The 22,271-nt window shown below is 35.5% G+C and overlaps 1 protein-coding gene across 3 annotated transcripts in view; it reads left to right on the top strand.

Annotated features, from left to right (window-relative positions):
• The window catches only part of NFXL1 (nuclear transcription factor, X-box binding like 1), a 53,738-nt gene that overhangs the window by 5,448 nt on the left and 26,019 nt on the right, over positions 1 to 22,271 (top strand). For all 3 annotated transcript variants that reach the window (XM_004419039.2, XM_087434269.1, XM_087434268.1), the window contains exons 4-12: positions 1,286 to 1,395; positions 3,717 to 3,850; positions 7,305 to 7,483; positions 7,982 to 8,143; positions 8,244 to 8,344; positions 12,058 to 12,172; positions 13,376 to 13,500; positions 14,231 to 14,353; positions 18,143 to 18,233. In XM_004419039.2, the coding sequence (XP_004419096.1) occupies positions 1,286 to 1,395; positions 3,717 to 3,850; positions 7,305 to 7,483; positions 7,982 to 8,143; positions 8,244 to 8,344; positions 12,058 to 12,172; positions 13,376 to 13,500; positions 14,231 to 14,353; positions 18,143 to 18,233 (1,140 nt within the window). The remainder of the gene's footprint in view (positions 1 to 1,285; positions 1,396 to 3,716; positions 3,851 to 7,304; positions 7,484 to 7,981; positions 8,144 to 8,243; positions 8,345 to 12,057; positions 12,173 to 13,375; positions 13,501 to 14,230; positions 14,354 to 18,142; positions 18,234 to 22,271) is intronic.

The following is a 22,271-nucleotide window of genomic DNA, read 5'->3' as shown; positions in this document are numbered from 1 at the left end:
CTATCCTGAAAAGCGAAGTGAGCATACAGAACATGATTATTGTCTGTCTTTAAGGATACTCTTTAAACTTCGATATTTATTTAAAATAAAGTAATCGTCTTTAATAATTTTATAATATTTTATAGTTTGGGGAGCGATTTTATATATATTTGTATCTTAAATTACATATATGTTTATATTATGGTAGGGCAAGTTTTTTTTAAGTGCTGTTTTTACATAGGTGATTTTAGAAAGTAAAGAATTATCCAAGTGTCCTATTTAATTTTTCTTTTTGGTAACTTGAAGTTTGGTTTGAACCATTTTATTGCCATGGTAAGTTCTGTATGTATGATAGTGTATGCTCTTAATCTACTTTTCTTGGAGACTCAGTCAGCCTTTGTTGAACAATCTTTATTGTACTAAAAGCATGTAGGTTTATTTCTCCTGTGCTAAAGTGTCTCAGATTACTGTCCTTTTGGTGTCATGTGTGCTTTTGGGTAGTTTTTCTGCCTTTCATTTTGCTGTTAGCTGTTATTTCTTGGACCTTCCTTTAGTAACCTCTTGCTGTGCATAGCATAGTGGATAAGAGGGCTCACTTGGGAGTCATACTGAAGTTACTTAATTGTTCTGTGCCTTCGTTTTCTCATCTGTAAAATGCAGATAAAAATAGCTCATTTAATCCTACTGAAATACTAATAGTACAGTGCCTAGCAATAAATGCTCAGTTATTGCTTAGAAAAAATACAGTCTAGTGATTTTTGCTAAGAAGTTCATTCTACCTTTTTAAGAGAAATAGTGAACATAACTTAATGAAACAAGGTTATTATACTGTAATGACCTCAAGATCTTTTCATTCAACAAGCTTTTATTAAGAATGTGCTGTGTGTGAAACGCACACACACAAACATGTGTTTACATTTAGGCTAAAGGTCTCTGCTGAGCTTTGCCTTTCAGTTCCTTTCACTTTGCTTTTTGCCGAGCGTGCTGTGTTTACTTGGCATCTTGCTGCTCTTGCCTATGGCTCTGCCCCCGCCACATTGGTTGAAGACTGTAACAGCAGTAACATTGCTGTAATAGCATTATGCTCTGAGCGAGGGCCGGGGTGCTGTTTTTGAATCAAGTACCTAAGATTAGTGCATTGACTTTGTGACCTCTTAGCAGCTCACTGGTTGCTTTTTTTTTAAACTTCTCATTTTTAAGCTATGTTTTGAGCAATTGATATTGCTAGATAATGTGGGGCTATTAGTGAGTTTGTGTTATTTTCAGATGTTGGTTAACATGAAGTTTTCAATTTTTAAATTTCAAGATGGAGATATAAGTGAATTAGAGCGAACAAAGCAGTATGTAAATGAAGCTTTTCAAGCGGGAGCTATGACATGCTTAATTTGTATTGCTTCGGTGAAGAGAAACCAAGCAGTAAGTTTTTTCCCTTATCTATATTAATGTATCTCCCCAAAATATCTTACATTGCATTTACAATATTTAACCATTTATTATTATTTTGCTTGCTTTTGTTTAGAAATGCTTCATTTGAGAATTTTTTTAATGAATTGATCATTATTTTGTAAATCTTTAATTAAAAAAAAAATTACCTCAAAATGAGCGTTCAATATTTTTAACACTATTAATATAACTGAAGCAAATATCTTCAGTTTTAATGCACATGTCAATTTGATAAAGCATTTTTAGCATCTGTACTTTAGAGATTCCCACAAATGCTGAAATGTTAAAATGCACTATATTTCATTACTTTCGGCAGGTTTAAAAAAGATTGATATGGTCCCTGTCTTCAAGGACATAGAACCTAGCAGTGACACTTAGTGGTTTATTAGTGAGCCTCTCTTGTGTTGAAGACACCGTAGAAAGTGGCTAGGGTCATTGAGGAGAGGTGGATTCAGATATAACTCATGTACTTAGAGGCACTATGGCCTAATGGTGACGTTATCTATGTGTAAGTTTAAAAGTGCATTAATGACGCAATTAAGGAGAAGTGATGGCTGAATATGATAGACTCAACATTTAGACCTCAGATTAATCCACTGCTATTATAGCAGCATTAGAGCAAATTAAGCCTGACCTGTTGCTGGAGGCAAAAATGATAAAACTGAGGCTGTCCTACTTTGGCACATTGTGAGAAGGCAAGATTCTTTGGAAAAGATGATAATGCTGGGAAAAGTAGATGGCAGCAGGAAAAGAGGAAGACCAAATATGAGATGGATTGACTCCATAAAGGAAGCCATAGGCATGAGTCTGCAGAAGCTGCGTAGGGTTGTTGAGGACAGGACACCACTCATTCGCAGGGTCACCAGGAGTTGGAGCCGAGTTGACGGCACATGACAACATTATGGCAGCATTGCTTAGAAAAAGAAAATCAGGCCAGATGAGAGGATTCAGTCACGTAGAGTGAATCAGAAATTTAACGTACTTTGGATAGGACAGTATAGCTGATGCAGGTGCCTTGGGTGCCCAGAGTCACATCTGGTTGGCTTACTCTGATTTCAACTCCACTGGATGAATAGTCTCTCTGTATGTGGTTACAGTGCCACCTTAAACCTGAAACACTTGCTGTGTGTGTGGATTTTTTTTTTTGAATCTCAATGCTTTCTCCTTGGGAACTGACTCACCAGTACACAGGTGTAGTGCAGAAGCTCAGGGGAGTTAATTTTAACGCCCCTTGGGGCAACATTCCATCACATGGAATTGGTGGATGAGTGCCCCAGCCTCCTCTCTGTTAGGGGTTGGGGCTGGAGTAGTCCAAGGCATGAACACACATGGTTCTTCAGAGGGTCTCTAGCAGGATTGAACTTTGGCCCTTAGTGGTAATCAGCTCAACAATATACCATTTATTGGCATTTCCTCTTCCCCATCTTGACCCCTTGTTCCTGCATCCCGTTTCTAATTTCAGATACTACTTTGGGGGGAACTCAAACTAAGAAGTTGGCTTCTTTTTTTTTTAATGCTGTTGCCAGCTTATGCAATGTGCTACATGTCTGATTTTGTTAAACAGTTGCAAAATGTTAGAATGAAAGGAGAACTGATTTTTGTTAAGTTATATCAAAGTGTCAGCAGGTTTCAAAAATTAATTTACTATTATTCCTTAAGTTTTTAAATTATATATATATTCTCAAGTTTTTTGCTCGCCTAATTTTTAGAATTTACCTTTATTAAGTTCTAGACTAATAGATTTTATATAATAAAAGAGGTAAATAGGGATCTATGTATGTATTTATGTTTCAGGATTTCTTTGTAGTGTTATTTATTATTGGAAATAACCTAAATGTCCAAGAAGACATTGGTTAAAAAAATTATGATATATAAGTCTATAGGATATAGTATATAGCTATAAATATCATGTCGTGAACATATTTGATAAGGATAACTGCTTATACTATGTTAAAAGAAAAGACTATAAAGTTACATAGTATGTACAGTATGACCTCATTTTTTAAAAAGTATGAAATATATACAAAAAAAGTTGGAGACCATCCAGAGTGTAGAAGTAGTTATTTCTAGCTAAATGCATCTCGGTGATTAATAATATTTTTCTTCCAAGTGTTCCACACTTAAATAAATTTTTATAAAGAACATTTCTTCTGTTATACTGGAAGGAAAGATTTTTTTTCTTTAATCTTTAGGTAGCTCTTCAAAATAATTTAGTGTGATGCTCGTTTTAAAGTATTGTGGAATTATCAAATAAAATCATTGCATACATATTAATTTCTGATACTTTGTCCTAGGTTTGGAGCTGTTCAGGATGTTTCTGCATATTTCACATGCCCTGTATCCAGAAGTGGGCTAAAGACAGCCAGTTTCTGGTATCTTCTCCTTTGACAGATGATGATTTTGGAAAGAGAGATTATCCCTGGCCTTGGTAACTCTTTCTAATTTAGTTGGAATATTAAGTTGTAAAATAAATGAAAATTATAGCTCATAATTTGCTTTATTGGCAGTTTCAAGATCCATGTTTAGCCTTCAATTAGTCACTTGGTTTGTGAAGATATGGGACTTTGTTAATGGCTTTTTACCTCCTCAATTTGTATAACTACTTGTTCCTTTCAATAACTAATAAATCATTCAGACTTTTTTTCCTCTCCAAAACAACTCCTTAATTAAGCTTTTTAAAAGAACTTTCATTTCTTTAAAATTCTGCAGGACTAGACTCCATAATTCTGGTACTTCTCTTCTTGAGTTCCTATTACTATATATTAATTAGTATCACATTGCACAAGACTGTTATCTACCGTATTTTGATCATAGGCTTGCCAATTTTATCCTTGAAATCTCTCAAAACTGCGGGGGTATATTATCCAGTCTCATCAATTTTTCTATATTTATTTTATTAGTTTGGTGTATTATTGATGAATATTTGATTGTGAACTTCTGTTATATTTGCAGAAAGAGTTGGGGAATAGAAAAGTTATATCTCTGCCAAATAAACATAATAAAAAATTTATCTATACTGACAGCCCAGAAGGTAGATTTACTGTCAGAGTATTAAAGTATAAATTTCAGGGGCTCTTTGTTCACATAAATATCCACTTTTGTAACTAATTTTGTATTTGTAATTTTGTGTTCTTTTTCTTAACAGAGGCCCTCAAATTGTATAAGATTTAGGTCTCAGAAAACCTGGATCCATATCAGACCTCCCCTTATTACCATAAATATTGATATATTTGTAAGATTGTGGTAGTGTAGTTTTTAAAAAATATTTTAAACCTACTAGTTACTTTGTAAAAATAATTCTCAGCCATCTGTGGGAGATTTTATTCCCATGTTACCAACGGGGATAAAGAAGTTAATTGAAGCAAGATGATGTGTTCAGGCTTCTCTTAGCCTTAAGGGGTGAAGCCAGGATTTGAAACCTAGGACTTCTGACTTCTAAATTCAGTGCTTTTTCTATTCTTCTGAGTTCTCTTATAATATTACTTTTAGAGATATTGTTTGTTTTCTCTTCATTGAATATTAGCTTCTCTGAAACAGTTTAAAATTTCAAAGTCTATATTTGTTTTTCTACTGTACATTATTTATTTGTGGGAGGATTTTAGTGTTTAATAGGTACAGAATTAAACTAGATAATCTGGCTTAATTTTAGAGATTTAAACCTATGTGTACTTTTTCTCACCCTTGCTCTTCTCACTTCTAATTTAAGTGGTCATTTTGCCATAGGGGTGGAAAGTACCAGTTAAGAGAGGAATGAGCTACTACTCTTCACTTAAATCTAGAAGGAACAAAAAATTGAATCAGCTGTGTAGGAGCCTTTGCTTTCCATATTTCACATTTTTTTTTTTTTTTGTGAGGAAGATCAGCCCTGAGCTAACATCCATGCTAATCCTCCTCTTTTTGCTGAGGAAGACTGGCTCTGAGCTAACATCTATTGCCAACCCTCCTCCTTTTTTTGCCCCAAAGCCCCAGTAGATAGTTGTATGTCATAGTTGCACATCCTTCTAGTTGCTGTATGTGGGACGCGGCCTCAGCATGGCCGGAGAAGTGGTGCATCGGTGCGCGCCTGGGATCGGAACCCGGGCCGCCCCGTAGTGGAGTGCGCATACTTAACCGCTAAGCCACAGGGCCGGCCCCATATTTCATATTTTTTAAGAAAGAAAATAAATGGCTATTCCAGATTTGGTTTAATCCTTGTCAAAATGGAGCTAGAACTTGATAAAAATGTTAATAGTTTTAGATTAGTTGTTTTGTGGAATTCAAACATTTAAAATATGTTTCTACTAAGATATTACTTGTTTATAAACAAGGTACGATATAATTACATTGCATTGTTGGCATGCCATTATTTTAAATAAAGCTCCTGCATTTGCACATATTGCCTCACCTCCCCCAGTCTCCTGGAACGATTCAGTCTCAGTGTTGATGGGCAGTTTTAAGGTGTGGTGGGTTGCGTTTTAGCCATCCATATCTAAGGTTATTTGAAGTACACATCCCCCTCCACACTAGCTTAGAGGAATGGTATACATTTTTCCTTTAGTAAAGGAAAATTTTAACTCTTCCAACAAAATTCCAATTATTTATTCCAGATGAGACATGGTGTTTCATTTTTCATTTTTAATTACAAGAACAGCTGTCTTTTGGTTATTCTGAATATTTATGTGGCAATTATTTGGAAACAGAACATGTTCTCAGGACGATGAAAATATATATGATACAAAAGAAATTTAAGTGATGATGTAAAACTATACTCATTTGTCTAGGAGATAGTAAGAGTTAGAGCATCTTTTGAGAATGAAGTGATCTGTGATTTACAAGTGAATTTGATAGAGCTGAAGGTTAACACTTCTAGTACCAGAACTACTTTATTTTTATTTTTTTTTGTGAGGAGATCAGCCCTGTGCTAACATCTGCCAATCCTCCTCTTTTTTTGCTGAGGAAGACTGGCCCTGGCCTAACATCCGTGCCCATCTTCCTCCACTTTATATGGGACGCCGCCACAGCGTGGCTTGCCAAGCAGTGCGTCGGTGTGTGCCTGGGATCTGAACTGGCGGACCCCGGGCCTCTGCAGCGGAGTGCACGCGCTTAACTGCTTGCACCGCTGGGCTGGCCACTGGAACTGCTTTATTTTAATCTTGGCTGGGTAAAAATCTTTCTGCTTTAGCAGAGAATATAAAATAGCATTTGAACTTTTCTTTGACTTAGGCCCATTTGAAATGTCTCTGTTTTGTATTAGATGTTGAGAAATATTAAATTCTTTGTTTACTTTCAAGTATTTTTCCCCTTAATTCTAGATTTTAGTTGTTTCTTGCTGCCTGTTATCTACCTATAACCTGATTTGTCTCTTCTATTTGCTGTTGCTAATACATTTTACTTATTTGTAAACCACCCAACCAAACTTTTAAAACATTGAGCGTTATAAAAATTGGAATGAATATCTCAAGAATGAAGTTCAAGGGGTTAGTAAAAAGCTAATATTTCTTTCTTTCTGTAGTTAGATATGTGCTGTTTAATAACATGTGCAACTAGCAGCATGTGGTTATTTAAATTTTTAAAAATTATGAAATAAAAAATTTGATTCTTTCCTCGGTTGTATGTATTAGCCACATTTCAAGTGCTTGCTAGCCATATGTGGCTAGTGGCTACTGTATTGGACATGGCAGGTATAGAACAGTTCCATCATCACAGGAAATTATATTGGACAGAGCTGTCCTAGATAGTTGAAACTGATTTTAGTAATCTTGTTTCTTACTAATATAAAGATGGAGCAGGGAGTGCATTAGCATAAAACTAATTAAGTATACTCTATTACTGAATATATTTATATTCCTGTCTCTCATTTTAAAAATGAAATTAACTCCACTAATTTCATTCTTTTTTTGTAGTCCAAAATGTAGGTTTGAATACAAAAGATCTGACACACCTAGTAGGTACTACTGCTATTGTGGAAAAATAGAAGATCCACCTTTAGATCCGTGGCTTGTGCCTCATTCATGCGGCCAAGTGTGTGAGAGAGAATTTAAACCTCCTTGTGGCCATAAGTGTTTACTCCTCTGTCATCCAGGTGAGTTATATATTACATTTCTAATTGTTTGTGGGTGGTTCTTTCTTCTTATGTTGAGGAAAAAAAGATTGTGAAAGTTGAATTCAGAACTTAATTTAACATAAGAAAACATTGGAAGGGAATGCCTTTTATTTATTTATTTAATTATTTTGTGAGGAAGATCAGCCCTGAGCTAACATCTGCCAATCCTCCTCTTTTTGCTGGGGAGAACTGGCCCTGGGCTAACGTCCGTGCCCATCTTCCTCCACTTTATATGGGACGCCGCCACAGCATGGCTTGACAAGTGGTGCGACGGGTGCACCCGGGATCCAAACCAGCGAACCCTGGGCCGCCGCAGTGGAGTGCTCGCACTTAACTGCTTGCGCCACCGGGCCGGCCCCAAGGGAATGCCTTTTAAACTATCAGTAAGGAAAGCTTTAGAGATTACTGATAGGTGTAGGAATTGAAAGTTTTAACTTTTGACTTCTGTTTTTTTTTTTTCCTTTCATTGGATTCTAGGTCCCTGCCCTCCTTGTCCAAAGATGGTCACAACTACTTGTTACTGTAAGAAAGCAAAACCTATCCCTCGTAGGTGCAGTGCCAAGGAGTGGTCCTGTCAGCTGCCATGTGGGCGGAAGTTGCTTTGTGGACAGCATAAGTGTGAAAATCCTTGTCATGCAGGTAAAAGGTCATACTTGTTAGGCGTCCTGACTTTCAGCAAAAGTCAAAGCAGTCTCTCTTGCTTTTATGTTTCTGTGCTAATTTATCATTGTGATTTTAGGAAGTTGTCCACCCTGTCCAAGAGTTAGTAGACAAAAATGTGTCTGTGGCAAACAAGTAGCTGAAAGAAGCTGTGCAAGTCCACTGTGGCACTGTGATCAGGTAAGTGTGGATGCATTTTGAGGGGTAGGTATTAAAGAATACAGAAAGTCTAAACAATTAGAAATGCTAATTAGATTTAAATAGATAAAGGAGAGGAAAAATAGCTACTCAGATGAATTATGTTCACAATTTAGGAAACTATTTTCCAGTTTAATATTATTTTAATTACTGGGGGGAAATTTCTTCTTCAAATTAACAGCTATTTGTTGAAGTTTGGATTCAGTACATATGTACTCTTTTTCTTGCTAGCTCTCCCTCTCTCTTTTTCCCCTCTCTTCAGCTAACATCTCTCCCCTCTTCTTGAGTTAATCCAATTAAGGAAGTAGGATTGATGCTGTGGTTTGCTTGTCCTAGAATTGGCATGGTTTTAGTACCATTTGGAAGTCTTTAGTGGATGGCCGTATGAAGCTGTATGTACTTTTTTTCCTTTATTTTATATATACACACACGCGCGCACACACACACACACATACATATATATATAATATATATAACTTTTAAATTTTTATGTATATTTATATAATATATATGTGTAATTTTTTGATTAAAATTTTTATATTATTTTTTAACCGTGTAAGTGTCAGATGTACAGCTTTATAATTTGACACCTGTATACACTACAGAGTGATCACCATCACAAGTCTAGTCACCATCCATCACCATAGGGTTGACCCCCTTCACCCATTCGCCCACCCTGCAACCTCTTTCCCCTTTGCTAACCAACAGTCGGTTCTCTGTACAGAGAGTTTATGTTATTTTTTATAAAATAAAACAAGTTTCTTTTTGGTTTATTTTGTTTGTTTTGTTTTCTTAGATTCCACATATGAGTGAAATTATACAGTATTTGATTTTCTCCGTCTGACTTATTTCACTTAGCGTAATACTCTTAAGGTCCATCCATATCGCAAATGGCAAGATTTCATTCTTTTTTATGGCTGAGTAGTAGTCCTGTGTGTGTGTGTGTGTGTGTGTGTGTGTATATGTATGTGTATATCACATCTTCTTTTTATTCATCCATCTTTGGACACTTAGGTCATTTCCATATGTTGGGTATTGTAAATAATGCTGCGGTGAACATAGATGTGCATGTATCTTTTCGAATTAGTGTTTTCTTGTTCTTTGGATAAATACCCAGAAGTGGAATTGCTAAGTCGTATTTTTAATTTCTTGAGGGTTCTCCATACTGTTTTCCATAGTGGCTACACCAATTTACATTCCCACCAGCAGTGCTCAAACGTTCCCTTTTCTCTACACCCTTGCCAACACTTGTTATCTCTTGTCTTTTTGATAATAGCCTTGCTGAGGAGTGTGAGGTGATGTCTCATTGTGGTTTTGATTTGCATTTCTCTGATGATGAGTGATGTTGAGCATCTTCTCATGTGCCTGTTTGCCATCTGTATATCTACTTTGGAAAAATGCCTATTCAGGTCCTCTGCCCATTTTTTAATCAGGTTGTTTTTTTGATATTGAGTTGTATGAGTTCTTTCTATATTTTGGATATTAACCCCTTTTATATGATTTGCAAGTATCTTCTCCCAATTAGTAGGTTGTCTTTTTGTTTTGTTGATAATTTCCTTTGCTGTGCAGAGCTTTTTAGCTGGATGTAGTCCCATTCATTTATTTTTGCTTTTGTTGCCCTTACTTGAGGAGACAGATCCAAAAAAAAATGTTGCTTAGACCAATGTCAAAGAGCTTATTGCCTCTGTTTTCTAATAGGGGTTTTATGGTTTCAGGTCTTACGTTCAAGTCTTTAATCCATTTTGAGTTTATTTTTATATATGGTATAAGATAGTGTTCTAGTTTCATTCTTTGCATGTGGCTATCCACTTTTCCCAACACCATTTATTGAAGAGACTGTCTTTTCCCTATCGTATATTCTTGTCTTCTTTGTTGTAGATTAATTGACCGTATATAAGCATGGGTTTATTTCTGGGCTCTCTATTCTGTTCCATTGATCTATCTGTCTGTTTGTGCCAGTACCATACTGTTTTGATTGTTACAGCTTTGTAGTATAGTTTGAAACCAGGGAGCATTATTCCTCCAGCTTTGTTCTTTTTTGCTAAGATTGTTTTGTCTATTCTGGGTCTTTTGTGGTTCTATACAAATTTTAGGATTGTTTGTTTTAGTTTTGTAAAAAATGCCATTGGTATTTTCCTAGGGATTGCATTGAATCTGTAGTTTGCTTTGGGTAGTATGGACATTTTAACAATATTAATTCTTCCAATTCATGAGCATAGTGTATCTTTCTATTTATTTGTGTTGCCTTCAGTTTCTTTCATGAATGTCACTGTTTTCAGAGTACGGTCTTTCATCTCCTTGGTTAAATTTATTGCTAGATATTTTATTCTTTTTGTGCAATTGTAAATGGGATTGTTTTCTTAATTCCGTAAATTAAGAAATGCAAATTTTAGGATTGCAACAGAAATGCAACAGATTTCTGTATATTAATTTTGTATCCTGCAACTTTACTGAATTCATTTAGTAGTTCTACTAGCTTTTTTGGTGGATTCTTTATATGTAGTATCATGTCATCTGCAAATAGTGACAGTTTTACTTCTTCCTTTCCAGTTTGGTTGCCTTTTCTTTTTCTTGCCTAATTGCTGTGGCTAGGACTTCCAGTACTTATTGAATAAAAGTGTTGAGAGTGTACATCCGTGTCTTGTTCCTGATCTTAGAGGAAAAGCTTTCAGCTTTTCACTGTTGAATATAATGTTAGCTGTGGGTTTGTCATATATGGCCTTCATTATGTTGAGGTGCATTCCTTCTGTGCCCACTTTGTTGAGAGTTTTTATCATAAATGGATGTTGAATTTTGTCAGCTGCTTGTTCTGCATCTTTTGAGATGATCATATGATTTTTCTCCTTCATTTTATTAATATGGTGTATCATGTTGATTGATCTGTGACTATTGAACCATCCCTGCATCCCTGGAGTAAATCCCACTTAATCATGGTATATAATCTTTTTAATGTATTGTTGAATTCAGTTTGCTCATATATTTTTTTTTTTGGTGAGGAAGATGAGCCCTGAGCTAACATCCTGTTGTCAAGCCTCTTCTTTTTTTTGCTGAGGAAGATTGGCCCTGGGCTAACATCCGTGACCATCTTCCTCCACTTTATATGTGGGACGCCTGCCACAGCATGGCTTGATACGCAGTGCGTGGGTCCGTGCCCAGGGTCTGAACCTGTGAACCCTGGTCCCCAGAAGTGGAGCACGTGACGTTAATCACTACGCCACTGGGCCGGCGCCCCGGTTTGCTAATGTTTTGTTGAGGATTTTTGCATCTATGTTCATCAAGGCTATTGGCCTTTAGTTTTCTTTTTTTGTGGTCTCCTGTTCAGATTTTGGTATCGGGGTAATTCTGGCTTCATAAAATGTGTTTGGAAGCTTTTCCTCCTCTTTAGTTTTTTGAAAGAGGTTGCGAAGGAAAGGTATTAAATCTATTGTGAATGTTTTATAGAATTTCCTTTATTGTATTTTTAAAATATACTCTGATGCATAGGAAATGTGTGTTATGTGTGTGCATATGTATATATGTGTGTGTATATATATATACACGTATATATATGATACCTATGTAAGATGTAAAGCATAATAATATGAGGAACATAAAGAAGTTGCTTATTTGTGATTGAAAAATGGATTATGTCATGTACAAAGTCTTCTTTCTTAACTTTTAAGTCCTTCAGTAGTGCTTGTTGCATTTAATTTTAGGTATGTGGAAAAACACTGCCATGTGGTAATCATACGTGTGAGCGAGTTTGCCATGTTGGTGTTTGTGGAGAATGTCCTCGATCTGGGAAAAGGTTCTGTCCGTGTCAGAAGTCAAGTAAGACTTTTTTTTAAACCTTTAATGGGATATGATTATTTATCATGCTAACTAGAGCACTTTGCTAATTAAATTAGATTCTCTGGGAGTTCATAATGTAATTTCAATAATAATACAAATTTGATATTAGATTTCTGTACATTTGGATGAGAGGACAATACAGCACAGTGGATTAAGAACTCAGACTTTGGAGTCAGAGATATCTGGGTTCAAATCCCACCTCCATGAGCTACAGTTTTCTCAAGTTAAATGGGGACACTAATAGTACCTTATTTATAAGAAAGTTGTGAGAAATAAATGATAAAATACATATAAAGTATTTAGTGTAGTGCCTAGCACATAAAGGAAGCCTAAGAAGCATAAGCTATTGTCATTATTATGTATTAGGTTATGGGTGCATTGAATTTTGGCTGCTTTGAGATGAAGGCATAGAGGGGATGTAGTTTGAGTCTACTTCCTTGACTCTGCACCAATACCAGAACACATATTTATAAGATTAGTGCCAACACTTGTCATAACATGTTTATGTTGAAGATCAGTTCATAATGTTTTTAAATCTACATCTTTTTTTTTTTTTATCCTGTGAGGTTAAGAGCAAATTTTTAAAAATAATTTTATATATTGTAGAATTCTTTATGGAGGTTTACGTGGTCTCACTCATTTCTTTAGATAGGTATTTCTGAAGTGGTTAGTGCATAAAAATGTGCTTCTTGAGGATGGTAACTTGTTATGTGTCAACTTCTTTTTTTTTTTTTTGTGAGGAAGATTAGCTCTGAGCTAACATCTGTTGCCAATCCTCCTCTTTTTGCTGAGGAAGATTGGCCCTGAGCTAAAGTCTGTGTCCATCTTCCTCTATTTTATATGTAGGACACCTGCCACAGCATGGCTTGATAAGCGGTGCACAGGTCCATGCCCCAGATTTGAACCCGCGAACCCCAGGCTGCTGAAGCGGAGCACACGAGCTTAACCACCACGCCACTGGGCTGACCCCCTCAAATTCTTTTCAAAAGCATAAACTTTACAAATATTAGGGATTATTTTCATTAAAGTTAATTTTTTCTAATAATTATATAGACAATTATTGCAAAAATTCATAGTGTGAAAGGGCTGTCATTCTTTAGGGAGCCAAAACAACATGGCATATTGTTAGTGCTTTATTATAATGTATCTTATTATTAACATTGACCTTTTGTCTGCTTTTAGAGTTTTCTTTGCCTTGTACAGAAGATGTACCAACTTGTGGAGACAGTTGTGACAAAGTACTTGAATGTGGAATCCATAGATGTTCACAGCGTTGTCACCGAGGTCCTTGCGAAACATGTAGACAAGTTAGTCATCTCCTGTAATAAATACTTTTAAGAGCTACCTATCATAATGTGTCAAATGGGATTGTTCTGTAATTGTTTTCCTTTACTTAGTTTCATAAACATGTATGTCATGATATGTATGTGTTTAGTGACCTGATATTTACGGTGAAGAAGGAGGAGGGTATGCCAGCAATCAAATCTAAAAATTACCTTTTGTTTGTTTTTGCTTAGTAAAAGTTTGGACGTTGTCATTTTTATAGTCTGGTGTGGGATTGTTTGTTCCCAGAAGACATTCAAAGCAGTGACGAATTAGACCTAGTGATGATGGAAAGAAATGAAAGGCTAGAATTAATTGAGGCTTTAAAGTTACATATGTCATTTTGGTTTTGACCATGCTATAGATAATCCAGTTTTCTTGTTTCACTGAGACAGGATGTGCAGATGTTATAGTGTAATTAGATGTAAGTGATTTTATTTCTTTATATTTAAAGATTTAATGTATGGTATTCTTTTACTACTTAATATCAAATTTTTACTCAATTTAATAATAGGAATTCTATGAAGTCTTTTTTGGAACAAAGATACAAAGAAATATCTTAGGAAATTCAGCTTTGTATTTGGTAAAGTCTTTCATTCAAAAGACTTTTAAAACTTTTCTCCTTCATTTTTTAGCATATATTATAGAGATTGCAGTGTGGAAAAAATCATGTCAACAAAGTCAGTTTTAATAGCATTTATTTGATTCTTCCAGGAAGTAGAAAAGCATTGTCGCTGTGGAAAGCATACAAAACGAATGCCATGTCATAAACCTTATCTCTGTGAAACTAAGTGTGTTAAGATGCGGGACTGTCAGAAGCATCAGTGTAGGAGGAAGGTATGTGTAATAAGCTTGGGAAACTGATTTAAAAATTCTCTCGAATTCTTTTGGGGGCCCGTGATAAGTGCCGTCTTGACTTGTTCCTCAAATGTTCAGGCATATTCTTTGCTTTCCATATGAAATATTAATAAATATTCTAGATTAATTAATTCTGCTTGTTGGTATTAGTGGAAAATCTTACCAAGGTTTTTAAATGTCAAGGGTCTCTTTTTGTCCTGCGCATATTCCTTTCAACTTGGTTCTTGGACTATTTCTGTTCCCTGACTTTAAATTTTAGCCCATTTTTTTTTTTTTTTTGGTGAGGAAGATTGTCCCTGAGCTAGCATCTGTGCAAATCTTCCTCTATTTTGTATATGGGATGCCGCCACAGCATGGCTGATGAGTGGTCTGTAGGTCTGCACCCAGGATCCGAACCCATGAACCCTGGGCCACCGAAGCAGAGGGCTCGAACTTAACCACTATGCCACCAGGCTGCTCCTCTGTTCCTTGACTTTAAAGCATCGTAGCAGTGTTAGAGTGATAGTTCATTTGGTGGTAGAGGCTTAACTTCTATTGTTCAAATCTTATTTATAGACACTTGGTTCAGTATTAGGTCAATTGGAGTATTTTATTGTGTCTGTAGATTTGCAGTTTTTTTGAGTGCCTTTTATCTTTATGAATTATCCCTCTATCTCTGGTAAGATTTTTTATTCTTAAATCTAAGGAAATATAGTGATTTTAGCTTTGTTTTCTTGAGTGTTAACATGATTTATCTTTTTCCATTCTTTTGCTTTTAACTTATTTATATCTTTATATTTAAAGTGGATTAAAAAATAAATAAATGAAGTGGATTTTTTGTAGACAGCATTTAGATGTTATTTTATCCAAGTTGACAGTCTTTGTTGTTTAATTTGGGTGTAGATCATTTACATTTAATGTGATCTTTAATATGGTTGGATTTAAATCTGTCATTTTGCTATTTATTTTCTATGTGCCCATCTGTTCTTTGTTCCTTTTCCTAATTTTGTGTCTTCTCTTTGAAGTATGGCTTTTCAGTGATTCCATTTTAACTCCTTTATTTGATTCTCACACATTTTATACCCATGTATTTTATAAACCCCGAATACATTGTTTTTATTTTTGTTTAGTCAGGTACCTTTTAAGGAGTTTGAAAAAATAAGAAAAAGTAGTTTTTTATAATTAGCATCAAGCTCATTATTTTTGGTGCTTTTCATCCTTTTATATATATTCAGGTTTCAATCTGGTTTCATTCTCTTTCTGTTGGAAGGACTTCCTTTAACATTTCTTGTAGTGCTGGTCATGAATTCTTTCAACTTTTGTAAACTCTCTTCAGCCTTTGTTTGTGACAAATATTTTTACTGTAGAATTCTAGTTTGATAGTATATTCCCCATACTTTAAAGATATTGCCCTTTTAAAAGATATTATCTTTTAGCTTGCGTTGTTTCCAACAAAGAGTGTGCTGTGATTGTTATCTTTGTTCCTCTGTATGTAATGTATCTTTTTTCTTTGGCTATTTTTGAAGATTTTTCTCTTTATCACTAGTTTTTATCAATTTAATTGTAGTGTTCCTTGGTAGAGCTTTCTTCATGTTTCTTTAGCTCAGTGTTTGTTGAGCTTCTTGGACCTATTTATAGTTTTCAACAAATTTGTAAAATTTTCCATCTTTACTTCTTCAAATATTTTCCCCTACCCATTGCCTTCTGAGATTCCAGTGATGTGCATGTTGTGCTGCTTGACGTCCTACAGCTCACTGCCGCTCTGTTTACTACTTACTCCTTTTAAGTTCCGCCTTTTATTTTAGCTTATATAGCCTTGTCTTACTAATTTTCTTCTGCATTGTGTAATCTGTTGTTTTCGCATCCTATACTTTCTCGTCTCAGACATTATATTTTTTCATTTCTGAGAGCTGGGTTTGGGTCTTTTTTTTATATCTTCCATGTCTGTCCTTAACACGCTCATGCTTTCCTCTAGCTTCTTGAATATATGAATGGGCTATACTTATAATGCCTATTTTAATGTCCTTGTCTACTAATTCTGTCATCTGTCATTTCTGGGTCTAATTCTGTTGATCATTTTTCTTTTCCTTTTGGGTTATATTTTCCTGCTTTTTTGCTTGCTGGGTAATTTTTGGCTGGTTTCCAGACGTTGTGAACTTTACATTTTTTGGTGCTGGGTTTTTTTGTATTCCTTTAAATATTTTTAAGCTTTGTTTTGGGTCAAAGTTAAGTTACTTTGGTCCTTTTGCGGCTTAATTTTGTTAGGTGTTGCCAGATTGCCCTTTTTTCTAGGGCTAATTTGGCCCCGCTACTGAGGCAATAACTCTTCTAAGTACTCTACTTGATTCCTGTGTATTAGGAGATTCTCCCACTCTGGACCTAGGGAACACAAACTATTTCCAGGCTTGAATAATCTCTGAAAATTGTTCTGCCTTCCCCTTCCAGTGATTCTTTCTCAGGTTTTGGGTAGTTTCCTCTCACACAGGTACAGACCAGTACTCAGCCAAAGACTCAAGGGGTCCTTTCTGGAGTTCTCCGGAGTTTTCTCTGTACTGCTACCACTTCTCCACAAATTCTAGCCACACTGGCCTCTCTGAACTATGAATTTTATCTACTCAACTTGGTGAGACCACTGGACTCTGCTTGTGACTTCCTTGTGCTGCAGCCTGGAAACCTCCAGGTCTAAGCTGATGCTATCATAGGACTCACCTTGTTTGTTTCTCTTCCCTTAGGGGTTGTTGTCTTGTGCTGCCTAATTGTCTAATGTCTGAAAACTGTTGTTTTGTATGTTTTGCCTGATTTCCTAGCTGTGTAAGGCATGAAAGTAAATCTGGTCATTGTTACTCCATCATGGTCATAAATATCTAAAGGCTTATTAAAGTCATAGATCACATAACCTTTTCCCCCACTGGCATTGGCAAAGTGACAGGCACATAATCTCATTTGGTAAATGTTTGTCTAATTGAATGAACTGTTTTGACTTCATATTGTTTTCCAATAATGAGTATTTTATTTTGAGCTATTTTTCTATACTGAAACTTGTTCTTAAGTAGGTTACAACCCTAAGTTTCTTTAAAACAATTGTAGCCTGTATTTCCTTTCCAAAGTTTGGATATATGAGAAGTCACGGAAGGAGTTAGAGTGGCAAGATGGACTTGAAGTAGTTGCCTTGTGTTCATGAATGAAAACTGGGACAGGTCATAGACAGCTATATTTCTCACAGGCGGATTGGAAATTAGGGAAGGGACTAAATAAAGCAAGCTAGAAGCAAATAGCCTATCTTTGCTTCTCTCCTTTAGTTAGTCTCTGATTCCATGGTTTGAAATAACTGCAAAACTAATCTATACATTGAACTAGTTTTATTTTAATTAAATTTTTGAAATAGCCAGGCTAATTGCTATTACTATACTAATTACTAATTGCTATTACTATACTAATTACTATAGGGTTTAACCAGATCCATTCCTTTGGTTAATGTTGTCAATCTCTGCATAGATAAGTAGAAGTGAAATTATCTTATGAGAACGTTTTGAAGCATAGGACAATTAACTGAAGGACAAGAAAATTTAGCTTGATTTCATTAAATTAGGTTATTATCTTTTTAAACTAATAGGTTCTTAATACAGTATATCTACTTACGAGAAGAATGTTGATACTCTTAAATACATTATTCTTATATTGAAAAGAAGTGTCTTTTGCTTTCTGTTAGTTCTGTGAATAACTAGTAATAGCATTCATATTATACATGGTTTCAAATGACCTGTTTTTTATATATTGCTTTCTCTTCAGTGTTGCCCTGGAAACTGTCCACCTTGTGATCAAAACTGTGGACGGACTTTAGGATGTAGAAACCATAAGTGTCCATCTGTCTGCCACAGAGGTAAAATTAAACAATAGCTGTAATTTTATGTTTGTGTTTACATAGTACTTTATAGTTTATGGAGAGCTTTCACGTTATCTTACTTGGTTCTCTTAACAACTGTGAGAAGGTAGGGCAGTCGCCAAGATCCCCATTTTGTGGACAAAGAGATTGAAGCTAAAGAGGGTTCAGTAACATACTCAGGAAATATCTAGTAAAACCATATAGGCAAGATTTGAACCCAGGTCTTCTAAACATAAAAGTTTTGTTCTTTCTATAACACTGTGTTGTTTCCTTACTTCCTCCTAGCATTCTCCACAGTTTTTTAATTGATTAATGTGTTCTTAGATTTTTCAGTTTTATTTTGAATTTTAGATATTTATATGGAATTAAATCTAGTAAGGGATTGGATATATCCTAAGCCACTGGTTCTCAAACTTTTTAGTTTCAAGACCCCTTAACACTCTTTTGGGACCCAAAGAGCTTTTGTTAATGTGGGTTTTATCTATTGATATTTATTGTATTTGAAATTGAAATAAAATGTAATAATATTTATTATTTTGTTTAAAAATAGCCATAATGAACCCGTTACATCTTAATTCAATAACATTTTTTATGAAAAAGAACTATATTTTGCGAAAAACAATTTAGTGGGAAGAATGGTATTGTTTTACATTTTTGCAAATGTCTTTAATGTCTAGCTTAATAGAATATAGCTGGGTTCACATCTGTTGAATGCATTCAATCTGTTGTGATGTCACGTGTCACATACCTTTTGGAAAACTGTACATGTGAGACCTTGCAGACCCTCTGAAAGGGTCTCAGGGGTGCCTAAGTTAGTATACATTGAAAACTGAGTTAACGTTACCCATTTGGAGTGTGTTGATATGAAATGGAATCTACTGAACGATAGTATAGGGTAGTGGGAAGAGCATGGACTTAGTGTAACAGGTCCTGGTGCAAGTCTAGACTCTACATCTTAGTAGCTTTATGACCTGGGGCAAACTACTGTACTGTTTTCCTGTCTTCCTTGGGGATTAGGTGGATGCTAGATATCTCAGTTAATCTCTTAATCCTCTCAGAAATCTTGTAAGGTGTATGACATTACTGTTGGCCCAAGGTCATAGAATTAATTACAGGGTCAGGATTTGAACCCAGACTTTAGTGATATTTCTGTTATACAAAATTGCCTCCCCATTAGGAAAAGTGGCAGATTCTGTTAACCCCATAGACATTTTCCTGTGGATGTTCTCTGATTTGTCAGTGTCAATGTGAAGTTTATAACTACTTTTTCAGTTCTTACCATCATTAAAAGGATTTTATTTCCTTTTATAGTCGTATTACATCATTGACCAATTAAATTTAGATTTCATTAACATTCTAAAGTTAGTCATTAATTTATTCAATAAGTATTTTTGAGTGTCTGCTGAGTGCCAGGCACTGGGATTACATGAGTGAACAATAATTCACAAAGTGCCTGCTCTTATGGAACTTGTTTTTTTACTCCCCCTCAGTTAGAATACAAATAAATAATCAAATTAATATAGAATATCAGATATTGACAAGTATCTGAAAGACAAGTATAGAAAGAAAATTAGAGTAAAATTAAAATTGTGCTAGTGGGGATGATATATACTATTTTATATAGTGTGATCAGAGGAGGACTCTGAAAGGATGACATTTTGAGAGGAGTCCTGAAAGAAGTAAGGGATTAGGCCTTGTGGAAATGGGGGCGGAGTAGTGTTCCAGGCAAGAAAGCAGTGATTGCAAAGGCCCTGAGACAGCATTTGATGGAACTGAAGGAGGACCAAAGTAGGTGCTCAAGGGGACAAATGGTAGGAGATGAGGTCAAAGAGATGTGGGATAAAGGGTTGCTGGGAAACGGAGAATATGTATAAGGCCTTGTAGACCATTGTTAAAACACTGGCCTTTACTTTAAGGAGAAAACCTGGCTGGTTATGTGACCGTTAAAATAATTGAATGAGTAGTTTAGAATTTTCTCACTACAAAAACACCAGGCCCAGTTGATTTTTACGCATGATTTTTAACAAATAAACATTTAAGGTATGTATAAGTTCAATCTATTCATAAACTGTTTTAGAGTATGTGTAAAAAAGGAATGTACTCCAACTTATTATACCATCTGACAAAGAAAGTAAGAGAAAATTACAAGCCAGTCTAACTCATGAACATGTTTGTAAAATATTAAAATTTTAGCTACTCAAATCCAGCTATTCAATACTACAGTTCAGCTATCCAAAACCTTAATCTATCATAACCAAGTTTGGTTTATTCCAGTAGTGTATGGTTGGTTTAATATTAGTATATCTAATAATGTGATTCACCATATTAATAGATTAAAAGACAAACGAGATCATCTTAGTAAATGTTTAAAAGATAGTTGATAAAATTCAGCATCCATATATGATAAAAAATTAATGAGAAATAGAAGGGAGCATCCTTAACCTGATACAGAGTATCTGTAAAAAGGCTAGGGCAAGCATCATACTTAGTGGAGAAGTGTTGAAAGCATATCCCCCTCTTGGATTGTTTTGAAGCAAATCCCATAAATACTTCAGTATTCATCTCTAAAAGATGGATTCTTAACCTAAAAGTAGTTAATATATTTCTTAATATGGGCAAATATCTGGTGTTCGAGTTTCTTTTTGCCTCACAAATATCTGAATTTTTTTTGCTTTGGTTTGTATGACTCAAAAACCTAATAAGATTGACGTTTTGTAATTGATTGATGTCTCTAAAGTCTATTAATCTGTAATTTTCCTCCTCCATCTCCCTTTTTTGTTTCCTTGTCGCTTATTTGTTTATAAACAAAATAGGATGCTTTATTTAGTTTTACAGAGTCTAGATTTTGCAGATTGTATCTCTGTGGTATTATTTGAAATTTTCCTCTATATTTCCTATAAATTGTTGGTGGAATCTAGAGGTTTGATCAGATTCAGGTTCAATTTTTTTTTGGCAGAGTGTTTATGTTTTAAAAAAGAAGCTTATGGGGCCGGCCCCGGGGCGTAGCGGTTAAGTGCCAGTGCACGGCTGCTGGCGGCCTGGGTTTGGATCCCTGGTTTGAACTGATGAACCGCTTGTCAGGCCATGCTGTGGCGGCATCCTACATAACGTGGAGGAAGATCGGCATGGATGTTAGCTCAGGGCCGGTCTTCCTCAGCAAAAAAGAGGAGGATTGGCATGGGTGTTAGCTCAGGGCTGATCTTCTTCACACAAAAAAAAGAAGCTTATTAGCCCCTAACAAAATTTACCTTCATGGAAAATATGTGGAAAATACTGTTGTGCAACTGTCACCATTTGTTTAATCCACAGTTATGTAAGATATATATAATCTTTATTTCATACCATTTTACATCATTCTAGACACCTTCATAATCAAAGTTACACTGTAACCACAGTACAAACATGCCAGACTTAACACTAGGCCACAGGGCCAGCCCGGAGATTTAATTTTTAAGAAAGGAAAAGTGGTGCTGTAGTTTAGAGTGGCAGAAAGATCATGTTTGATAAGTTCCTCTTTGAATTGCTAAAGATGCCTGAAGATTATTGTTAAGTCTGGAAATTAATATAAAATGGTGAATGAGAACAGATTTAAATGTCACTATTCACTTTTTAAAAATGTGACATCTAGGGGCCGGCCCTGTGGCCTAGCGGTTAAGTGCGTGAGCTCCGCTTTGGCAGCCCAGGGTTCCCAGGTCCGGATCCCAGGTGGCGGCCGATGCACTGCTTGTCAAGCCATGCTGTGGCGGCGTCCCATATAAAGTGGAGGAAGATGGGCACAGATGTTAGCCCAGGGCCAATCTTCCTCAGCAATAAGGGGAGGATTGGCAACGGATGTTAGCGCAGGGCTGATCTTCCTCATAAGAAAAAATAAATAAATAAACATGTGACATCTAATCCTTCTTTTGGAGTGATCAAAATAAAATTTGATCATGTGGGTCAGGATAACTTGGCTTGCACTACCATCAAGACAATACTTCACTCGACTATACTTATCAAAACACTGAAGTATAAATTTAGTAATTTGTACAATACATG

This window comes from Ceratotherium simum, chromosome 8 (genome assembly GCF_057802395.1).
Source record: "Ceratotherium simum simum isolate JZ-2026a chromosome 8, ASM5780239v1, whole genome shotgun sequence".
NCBI lineage: Eukaryota > Metazoa > Chordata > Mammalia > Perissodactyla > Rhinocerotidae > Ceratotherium > Ceratotherium simum.
This window is presented reverse-complemented; position numbering and strand designations above follow the sequence as displayed.